Here is an 11,879-nt window from a genome sequence, read left to right on the forward strand (position 1 = left end):
TAAGTTCGTAATGTATCAATGCTATCGCACGTCGTCATATTTTGACATAATATTTTCCAAGTAAAATGTAACCAATAAATACAAAATAGGATCACATTAAGACTTGGCTTGTTCACTGATTTTGTTTCATGGCTATGACACTACAACCGCTGAACAGAATAGCTAACAAAAACAGACTTTATTTGGTGCTTTCTTTTCTTTGCTGGCCCAAATGTGTCAAACCTTACAACTATAGTGACACAAATCACATCCATCTCAAAAAATATTCACAGAGCTATTGGCTAGGATCCTATTTAAGGTGCCAGAGGTTTCTTGATTCCAGACTTCTGTTCATCAGTCAACCTTGTCGGGAATTTGATTTTAAACTTGATTCTCAAGTTACCTCTCTTGGAGGGGTCTTTTGGTATTGGCATGCCTTCCTTTGGAACAACCTCCTCATAGTCTGGATGAATCACATTGTTGATGGGGATGGTCAAGCTCCTTCCGTCGAGTGTTGTAAGACGGACTGTGTAGCCTGTTAAAGCTTCTACAAGCGAAATCGTCTGTGTGACAACAAGGTCATTGCCATCCCTTGTAAATGTGCTGTGGGGCTTCTCATCAATTATGAATACAAGATCTGCAGGAAGAACATTTGGCAGCTCATTCCCTTTCTCTGGGAAAGTAATTTTTGTTCCCTTTTTCCAGCCAGGCTTAATTTCGATGGTTAAGATTTCCTCCACAGGTAAGGTCTTCCTGTATAACATAATATGAAGTTAGTAAACAGTGGCGGCTCTAGGATTTTTTTCTAGGAGGGTCATTGGATCAATAATAAATATAAACTATATAAAATCTGAAACAAAAGAGAACTTGAATATAACATCACCAAAAAAAAAAAAAAAAAGTATTCAAATACATGAAGTTATACGATTGCCTTTTACAAGGTTTTATATTTTAAAATCGTTGCATGATAACTTTATTATCAATCCTATTAGCTACATATTTTTCAATATACACAGCCAAATAATCATTCTTCCCATTGATCTCCCATTTGTTATTACAAATTTGTCAAGTACTAGCAAAAGAATAAAAGATAAACTATAAAGTTCATTTGACATATTTTTTCCTAATACAATGAACACGCTAATTATTGTTACTAAAATTAAATCCTAAAAATCATCTAGAGTTTCTAAATAAACCTTATTAATTATTATTGCTTAGAATACCTTAATTTATTAATTTATATCTTTTACTCTTTGCAATTCTTTTATTGAATTCACAAGACATTTTTGATTAGTTCTTTTGTATATTTATACAATTCTTTAATTTAATTTATTAATTTATGTCCCACGGCCCCACTGAGTAAGTAAAAAAAAAAAAAAAAAGTATTCAAATACATGAAGTTATACGATTGCCTTTTACAAGGTTTTATATTTTAAAATCGTTGCATGATAACTTTATTATCAATCCTATTAGCTACATATTTTTCAATATACACAGCCAAGTAATCATTCTTCCCATTGATCTTCCATTTGTTATTACAAATTTGTCAAGTACTAGCAAAAGAATAAAAGATAAACTATAAAGTTCATTTGACATATTTTTTCCCAATACAATGAACACGCTAATTATTGTTACTAAAATTAAATCCTAAAAATCATCTAGAGTTTCTAAATAAACCTTATTAATTATTATTGCTTAGAATACCTTAATTTATTAATTTATATCTTTTACTCTTTGCAATTCTTTTATTGAATTCACAAGACATTTTTGATTAGTTCTTTTGTATATTTATACAATTCTTTAATTTAATTTATTAATTTATGTCCCACGGCCCCACTGAGTAAGCGACTAAATTGTTTAATTGTTTCATACTTTCATTGTCTTTTAGTTTTAATGCTCCCCCTGACTAATCCACTCAAAAACTTTATATCAAAACGCTCAAACAATCAAACAGTAAACACAAGCATAGAAACTGATGGTCACAAACTCAAAAGTGAAAAAAGATAAAAACTCAAAACTCAAAAGCTTTTTATCAAAACACTATAACCAAATAATTACACAATTACACACATGGTAAAAGAGAGTTTATCAAAACACTATAAACTAATAAACACACACGGTGAAAGAGTGAGAGAAAGAGAGATGAAATTTAAATAATAAATCAGATGAGAATTGAGAAGCGATGGAGCGGTAGATCAGGGACACACCAGCATCAGGCGATGCAACCTTACTAGGTTAGATCAGGCAACGCAGTAGCAGATTGTGGGTGATGCATCGACAAGGTTGGATTTTTAAGTCTTTGAGATCTTTGGGTTTGAAGAGTGAAGTTGGGGAGGAGTACTGCTCTCTTAGGTTTGGTTTGGCTTTTTGTTTTTAATTTGATTGATTATGGGCTTTCTTTTTTCTTTTTCTTTTTTCTTCTTTTTTTCTGAAGATTTAAGACCAACAAATTTTCTGTTGGACTTGTTTAGAAGCTAAATTCAGCCGGGCTTTTAAGGTCAGGCAAATTTTTATTGTAGGGGTAAAAAATTAAAAAAAAAAAATTATATATAAAAATTTTCTTTTTTACAGGTCAGGGGGTTCATTGGAACCCCCTGCCTTCAAATAGTGCCGCCCCTGTTAGTAAACCATAAACACATCAGGATGGTTTCATTTTCTGGAAAGAGGATATGACATGAGTTAAGCCTAATTAGCCATGCATATAACACAACTGCAGTATGAGGATGAAACTTCATGAAGAGAAAACAAACTCAGAACTTCAAGAACCAAAAACTGAGAAAGACCAGCTTAAGTCCTAATAATATTCAACCAGCCCAAGGAGACTGCTAAATCTAAACTCCACTGCTGAGTGTAATTTTTACAAGATAGGCAACTAGTTTACTAACCCTTGTCTTCTCAGCAGTGTGGATAATTAGCGCAAATGGCACTCTAGATGCTCAAAATTAATTATTATAATTTCCTGGAAAAACAAATATAAGAGTGTGAATCTGAAGAAGCAAGCCATGCCATACGAATTAATATTCCCAATGTTCATACCAACTTACCAATGAAGCAATCAACAGATAAGGAATATGAGTATTGCAATCTCTTCTAGTAGTTATAATGTGAAACATACAAGACAATCTAGTAGTAGAACCCAATTCATCTCACAGTAATGATGCTGCTTACAACTTAAAGTGGAATGGATTTTAAGGTGGTCATCTCACTGCTTATTGCTTAAGGATAATGAGCAAATGGTCCATCTCTTTAATCCAACTAGCGATGCCTGTGCTGACTGTGAAGTGAACAATTACAGCACCAGCATCAATAACAATCCAAGTGCTGGCAATGATGGTGACAACATTTTGGAAACTATAATGGCAATCTACCATGACCACCGCCACTTCTGCCACTATCATGGCACCATTCCTAATAGTATCTCCATCCTGTTCCTACCACATAAGTCATAACACTAACGGATGCTGCCACCACCAAGGATAATGATTGATTGATTCTACTTAGGAACTTAGATAAGCTCTGCCAAATGTAGAAACATTGCTTCAACTCAATATTTTGAACCGATGTTTGTTTGTATGTTCAAGTGCTTGTGTGTGGGCCTAGAAACTCGTGAATATGCAAGGGTTTTCAGGAGAGAAATATATAAAATATTAAAAAAAGAAAAAAAAAAAGCATATTATAGAGATCTAACTCCTAACAAAATTAAAAATCTTCCACTACCACAAACACATTTCATTACAATCACATCAATACACTTTCAAATGAATGCAAAAACACATTTATAACACATACCATTCATATTTAAACCAATTACACACTTGATCCATCTATGCAAACTCAATAGGGAGAAAAACATGTCAGGGTATTTTTGAAAGAATAAAAAAAACTGCATAAACTCATTTATAAAGTTGGCATCCATTTTTGGACATCTTGATATAGAAACAAATGAATAGTATGCGATGGTGGGAGTAAAAGAAACAAATTCATTCCTTTACATCTTCAACAACTAACAATCCACGTAGAAGAAGAAACAACTTCTCAATAAAGTAGTAGTAAAGCAGATGCATGAAAGGCAACTATTAGTTATCAGAAAATGAACAATTCACACACACAGCAAACATATGTGGCAATTCTACAGATAGAAATACATTAACCAAGAAATACTTACCCACTCGCATCCATAATTTCCCTTGAGATCCTCATCTTTTTGGTAGTTCCCTTATATAGCTCCTCGAGGGTACACGGCAGTGTCTTCTCAATCGGAGGAGGCTTACGCGGACCTTGATTCATTGGTCGGCCCTCTCCAAATGAGCTAAATATATCATCCCCAAACATTCCACCAAAAGGCCTTGAACTCCTCATGCCACTGCCACTGCTTCCCATTCCTCCAAATGGGCTTGAAAAGCCGAAAAACTCAGCAAAAATGTCATTAGCATTTCTGGGGTTGAACCTGAACACTGTTGGGCCATCCCCAGTTTGGAAGAAGGAGGCCCCACCATATCCCCCTGCATCAGGGGGTGGCACCTGGCCTTTAAGCCCTTCTTCACCATACTGATCATAGATTGCTCTCTTCTGGGGATCACTTAGAACCTATCTTAAACCAACATACTGCTTCCCATTCCTCCAAATGGGCTTGAAAAGCCGAAAAACTCAGCAAAAATGTCATTAGCATTTCTGGGGTTGAACCTGAACACTGTTGGGCCATCCCCAGTTTGGAAGAAGGAGGCCCCACCATATCCCCCTGCATCAGGGGGTGGCACCTGGCCTTTAAGCCCTTCTTCACCATACTGATCATAGATTGCTCTCTTCTGGGGATCACTTAGAACCTATCTTAAACCAACAAATAATTAACAAGATGAGATTAAAAATTGGGGTTCTTTAGAAAAGGGACTTAACACAACAGGGCAACTTATAAAGCCTAGAAAAAAAGTTAAAAATCTTGAATACCCAGATGACAAAATGTGATTTTCATTTCAGGGGCACCAAAAAAAAGAGCAAGTTAATTAAAACACTCATTTTTATTAGTTGTCAAGAAATTGCATATAGAAACAGTGTCATGCAGGATCAAAATGATTAATTTTCCACTTCCTGTCAGCCTATGCATTTAGTACAAGTGCATAATTCATCACAATACAATTAACAAAACTATACACCATAATCTAATGATGAATAACATTATATAGAGAAGGTCAAAGAGCAAAGAGGGAATGAATAATTCAAAGAGAGATAGAGAAAGTGAACAATTAAGAAGATAAGGCATACCTCATAGGCCTCAGAGATCTCTTTGAACTTGGCCTCAGCTTCTTTCTTGTTATTGGGGTTCTTATCAGGGTGCCATTTCATGGCAAGCTTTCTGTAAGCTTTCTTTAAATCCTCATCATTGGCGTTCTTGTCTACCTGCAATATCTTATAATAATCCACACCCATCTCTTTTTTCTTTCAGCTAGTTGACTAAACTAGCAAGTCTTAGATGAGAAACTATATATATATATATATATAATAAAAAACTTGCTATTTTGGTATTGGGTTTGGTGGAGCTTCGGATGTTAAAACTTGGTATTGTTGTTGGCTCAGATTGTGGGATTTTGAGGGAGATGAGGAGAAAAGAAGAGAAAAAGAACGACTTGTCTGGACGCTTGCAGTTTACAAAAAAAGGAAGGAGAAGAGTGTGGAACTGGAACCTTCTAGAGAGACTATGTCAAATTAGGTGGAAACAGACAGTCTCTGGTTTGGTAATTTTGTAAGTACCAAGTACAGTAACAGTACTACTGTACTTAAGATAAGATCTACGGCTACGAGCTCTGGAGTTTGGAGAGGATTGGAAATGAAGCTTATACGACATGTCGTCAATTATCAAAAGAGTCATGTACTACACTGCGAGTAGGTATATAGCAGCACTGGCACATGCAAAAAGACACGTGTAATCCAAGTGTAAAGCAGTGTTAGGTAGGTAGGAGTAAGCAATTTGGCGGACTGGTCGTAGCCGTAGTGTGTGCCAATTATTTTAAGATCCTTTTTGCTTGCTCAGGCTCGGCCCTTTTTTTAAAAAAACCAAACGAAAAGGCACTGTGGCCCTATTTGGTACACCATTTCAAACAATATTTTTTAGTTTTTAAACAGCATTTCACGCATTTCAACACCCTTTTTCACCCACACGTATTTCAAAAAATAATAAACAACAATTTTCAAACTACTCTACCAAACACCCCCACAGACTGCTATGCCAATCTGTTATAGAGTCCATCTGAAGAGGTGATTTGGGATGTTAAGATCCGTTTGGTACATGTGTTTAAAAATTAAAAATTGCTATTTGAAAATATTTATAAAAATACATGTGGGTGAAAGAATATATGAAAATACGTGTAATATTTTTTAAAAATTGAAAGTTATTATTTGAAAACACAAACCAAACACCCCCTAAAAAGCCCTCTTCATAGTTTTTTTTTTTTTTAATCTGTATAATACGATACGCGATACATATCGTATGATATGTATTGTATCGAGTATAAAAAGTTCTGTATCATAAAAGTGTATTGAAAATGTTCATAAATCGTTAGTGACAGCTTTAAGAATTTTTTTTAGGGTAATTACTAAGAAACTTAAATTATACAAAATTAAATAAAAAAATAATTTGAACATATCAATATCACACCAAAAAAAAAACACACGCGCGTGCGCGCGCGCACACAAATACATGAAATATTACAATTTTTTTGTACTAACAAAGAGAATAAGAAAAAAATAAACTAATAAAAGAAAAAGTACAAATTGAAAATACTGAATGAGGTAATAAAGTGACCACAACAATTTCATAACAAATTTTATGTAACAAGTTGTTAGCCTATTATTGGTGGTAAAACATGTCAATATTGAACTCAAATTAGAATTAGTAACAGCTTACCACATAAAATTTATTGTAAAATTATTGTAAAAATTTTGTGAAGTTGCATTACTTTTACATTTATTGAACTCAAATTCTTATGATTCTCAAATAAAGGTGTTTAGCATTTTTATTAGGGTGGTTAGAATAGATTAATATAGTATATACCTCTGTTTGTTTACTAGAAAACCTTCTGTAAAGATAATTTTTCAATTTTCTAGTGTTTGGAAGCACAAAAAAAAAAAAAAAAAAAAAAAAAAAAAAAAAAAAAAAAAAACTGGTTAATGGAAAACTATCTTTGGTCAACGGAAAACTCTAATAAAAATAAGGTTTATTTTCTATAGGTTGTTTTCCATTTTTTTTTTTGGAAAACAATCTTGCTCTCACGCGTTACATCTCCTATAAATATTATCTTCATCTATAGCCATAAGAAACATAATTTTTTGGCGCCTTCTTTCTCTCATGATAAGTTTTCTCACTTTTTCTCTCTTCCCTTTACTTTTTCTCTCCTCACACCCTCACTGTCACTAACTCTAGTCTCTCCTCTTCCCATAGATCTCTCTCTCTAACTGTCTCTCTTCTCTCTTTTCTCCATGTTTCTCTTCCCCTCTGTAACACAATTCTCTAATTAGATTTTTTTTTTTCCTTCACTAATTGGTTAATAGCTTCGACTTGCAAAGAAGAACAAATTTGTAGGGGTAATTATTTCATTCATCTCTACCAAAATCCCAATTCTTTGCTTTGAATTTCAAGCTCAATTTTCTTTTTTCTTTAAGAAATTTTCAGTTTGATGGATTCTAGGCAGAAGTTACTTCTTTTTCGTACATAAAGTGCAAAAAAATTAAAATAAAATAAAGAAGAAGAAGAAAGAATGAATGAAGTAAAAGATAAAAATTTTAAACATAGTACCTATATTGCTCTAAGTTGTTTTACATGGGAAAATATTTCCCATGGACTAATAATATTATTATATAATGAATGATAATTGTTTAGGAGAATTACATTTGTTGGCAAATACTTTTTTTGTTGGCGTATGCTATGCAGTGATGATATATTATACAGTACATTATGTAAATACATAATTTAGAGTAATATTGAAGACTTGTGGTTGACCATAGTAGACGATTAGTATACCAACAAAAAGAGTAGACAATTAAAAGTTATTGTTATTTGTACTTATTGAAAATGTATTCCCCTGTCAAATAAACACACACACACACATATATATATAGACAAAATGGTTGATATGTGTGTGTGTGTGTTTGTGTGTGTGTATACGTACGTTACTGTTTATATATATGAGTAAGATGAGTAGTAGAGATTATGAAAATTTGACAACTAATAAATTTTGATTGTGTCTATTGTCAAAATTTTAGTATGAAAACCAAATTCATTCTTGGTTTTTTATTTATAATGATTACATTAGTTAGTTTACATAATATATATGTTTTAAATTATACAATAAATATTTTTTAAAAATTGCACACCAAATACCAGAAAACATTCTCAAGCTTATTTTCAAGGTCGTCACTAAACATTAGAAAATGAGATAGTTTTCTAGAAAATGCTCTTTGGAAAATGAACAATTTTCCAAAAAATGTTAATGCTGGAACAAACAGAATGATAATATTTTTTTAAAAGTATATACATACATTTTTTTCAAGTTAGGGTGATCACAGAACATATTAATTTAAAATAATTATTTATATACATATTTTTTGCATCTATAATTTTTTTTTTCTTTTTGACACCACCCTCACATACAAGTAGAGCCGCCAGTGTAAATTGTATCATATAATGTGCGTATCGTATTTATCGTATCGTTGAATCATACGTATTATACGATATATAGACATATGCTTTAAGATGAGTTTTTTTTGGATAAAATTTGTACTTTAACACAAAATTATTAGGTTAGTTAATTTAGCCTAATAAAATAACATGTCTAGAAATTTTTTTTTTCTTTATCCTACAAAATTTGGAATACACACTTACAGTTCACTTTCATATTTACAATTTTTTTTTTCTCTATATTGTGAATAAGGTATATTAATTGACAACATAATTATTTTTTATTTTTGTCATTATTGTTATAAGTCTAAAAAACTAAAATGCTAAGAAGATATTTATATAAAAAAATTATTAAAATAAAAGAACAATAAGAGATAGTAAATATTAATGATGATGAAGAAAATTTCAATGAAAAAATACAAATGCAGAATGATGAACATGATGATAACATTGACTTATATGAAGTTGATTAGGCAAAATGATGAATATGATAAAAATGAATTATTATTTTGGGTAATTTGTTATGTATTATCACTCCTGAGTTTAATTAATTTGAATGTATATGTTATAAATACATGCTAATATGATTTTTTTTTTAGTTAGCTTTTTAAATATTATTACATAAGTGATAAATAAATTAGTCATTAGTTGAATATATTTAAAATTTATAATTAATATACCTTTTATATATGTGTATCTATAATTTTTTATAAATTTTATTAAATATTTGTATATCTTACGATACAGGATATGAAATTTAATAATTAGAGTTTAAAAGAGCGTTACTGTTACTTATACTAAGATGATCATACCCATTAGGAAATGGATATCCAACCCTATCCGATCTAAATGTTCTGGGTAATACTCGGTTCTTAATAGATAGAAGGTAATCGGGTAAGGTTTGGATATTACTAGAATTTTTCGGGTAAGGTTTGGATATTTCCCATTTACCCATTATTACCCATTTAACTAATTACATCTAAATCAAACCCAACTCAACCCAATTATTATGGTTAGACCCTAACCCACCCAATTATCCAATAATCAAAATTACCAAATTGCCCATAAAACTTCAAAATGACCAAAGTACACCTAAAATTCTCTAAAATTGTCGAAATATCCCTGAAACTTAAAAAATTACCGAAATACCTCTAAAACATCAAAATGACCAAAATACCCTAAACCTTAAAATGACTGAAATACTCTTGTAACCTAAAACACAATCAAAATACCCTTGAAACCAAAAAATTACCAAAATATCTCATAAACCTAAAAGTGACCAAAATACCCCTTTAAAACCTAAAAATTACCAAAATACCCCCTAAACCTAAAAAATAACCGAAATAGACCCCCAAAACTAAAAATTACCAAAATACCCCATAAACCTAAAAATGACTAAGATACCTTCAAAACCTAAGAATTACCAAAATACTCTCTAAACTTAGAAAATGACTAAAATACCCCTAAAGCCTAAAAAATGGCTGAATACCCCTGAAAACCTAAAAATAAAAATAAAAAATACCCCCTAATCCTAAAAAATGACTAAAACACCCCTAAAACCTTTAAAATGACCAAAACACCCCCAAAACCTATAAAATGGGAAAAATGCCCCGAAAACATATAAGATGATAAAAATACACCATAAACCTAAAAATTGAATGAAATACCCTTGAAACCTAAAACAAAATGACCAAAAGACCCCGAGACTTAAGAAAATGGCAAAAATACCCCTAAAACCTAAAAAAACACTTATGGATATTGACTTTTTATGAACAAAGATGGAAGATTGCCATTGAGCTCTATTTCAAATCAAAGTTAATGAAGAGTAATGTTGTAAGTTAAACTAAAATTATGTTGTTTTAATTTGGTCCATTTGTTTCATTGATGAGTAATGTAATATATTTTAATTATAGATGTAGGCTTGTAATGTAATGAGATATTTATTATATGGTTAGACATACTGTTATGTATTGAGATATTATAAATCTTCTTGATAAGTGATGTGATGATGATGTTAGGTCGTAAGAAGTAATGATGATTTTGATCAAATTATTCAAGCTTGACGCCATTAAACTCAAGCAGAGGTTGATCATCAAATTCTTTATAATCTTTATGATGATGCTCATGTTAAGGTAAGTTTTAATTTGAAGTGCTATACTATTTATTGTATATTTTATTTTGATTGTCTAACTTGTGTTTTTGTTTGTTTGTTTGTTGTGTTTAGGCTGCTGAAGGAAAGCTTAGTTATATCTGCTAAATTGTGGAGATGTTTGAGGTTGTGGATGGAAGTTCTTATTTTACAGCTCAATGGTATTATAGAGCTGAAGATACAATAAGTATCATCTTAATTCCATCTCTTAATTGATTTTAGTCCTCAATATTTAGCATGCTAATGCCTAGTTCTAATTAAAAAAAAATTTCCACATGTCATATAGAAATGTAATAATCTTATCGAGAGCAAGCGTGTATTCTATTCAGAAATCCGAGATGATAACCCATTGGATTGTTTGGTTGAAAAATTAACAATTGCTAAGATTCCTTTGAAGGTATGATTTCAAGTTCTTATATAGATTCTTTGATTTTTATATAATGTGATAGTAATTAAAGTTTGTTTTTAAGTTGATCTAACAAAGAGAAAGTCAATTCCCAATTGTGATTATTACTATGACATGCTCAATTTATTGCCATATTCCACATTTGTTAAGTTACCAGCGGGTTGAAATTTATAAACACAAATACAATTTGATGCGAATAACACAAAATTCCAACATGCTGGTAACTTAACAAATGTAGAAAATGGCAATAAATAGAGCATGTCACAATAATAATCACAATTAGGAATTGACTTTCTCTTTGCCGGATCAACCTGAAAAACAAACTTTAATTACTATTACGTTATATAAAAATCAAAGAACATATATAAGAACTAGAAATCAAACATTCAAAGGAATCCTAGCAATTGTTAATTTTTCAAACAGACAATCGAATGGGTTATTAAGTCAGATTTCTAAATAGAATACGCGCTTGCTCTCGATAAGATTATGACATTTTTGTATGACATGTGGAAAAAACTTTTAATTAGAACTAGGCATTAGCAAGCTAAATATTGAGGACCAAAAATCAACTAAGATATAGTGTTAAGATGATACTTACCATATCCTCAGCTCTGTAATACCATTGAGCTATAAAATAAGAACTTCCATCCACAGCCTCAAACATTTCCACAATCTTG

General features: G+C 31.4%; 2 protein-coding genes across 2 annotated transcripts; both read right to left on the minus strand.

Annotated features, from left to right (window-relative positions):
• Positions 1–4,566, minus strand: LOC112026069 (uncharacterized; the record flags this gene model as incomplete). The annotated part of the gene is made up of 2 exons (XM_024058754.2): positions 1–732; positions 4,145–4,566. Coding segments are annotated over 2 exons (861 nt in total), but the record flags the coding sequence as incomplete, so codon positions are not given.
• Positions 4,567–4,571: 5 nt separating this feature from the next.
• Positions 4,572–5,716, minus strand: LOC136070128 (uncharacterized). The gene is made up of 2 exons (XM_065779562.1): positions 5,239–5,716; positions 4,572–4,802 (listed from the first exon to the last, which is right to left on the minus strand). Exons 1-2 carry the CDS (start codon positions 5,401–5,403, stop codon positions 4,572–4,574), a joined length of 396 nt encoding a protein of 131 aa, XP_065635634.1. The 5' UTR covers positions 5,404–5,716.
• Between the last annotated feature and the right edge of the window lie 6,163 nt (positions 5,717–11,879).

The sequence above is a fragment of the Quercus suber genome, unplaced genomic scaffold (genome assembly GCF_002906115.3).
Source record: "Quercus suber isolate HL8 unplaced genomic scaffold, Cork oak 2.0 scaffold_213, whole genome shotgun sequence".
In the NCBI taxonomy this organism is placed as follows: domain Eukaryota; kingdom Viridiplantae; phylum Streptophyta; class Magnoliopsida; order Fagales; family Fagaceae; genus Quercus; species Quercus suber.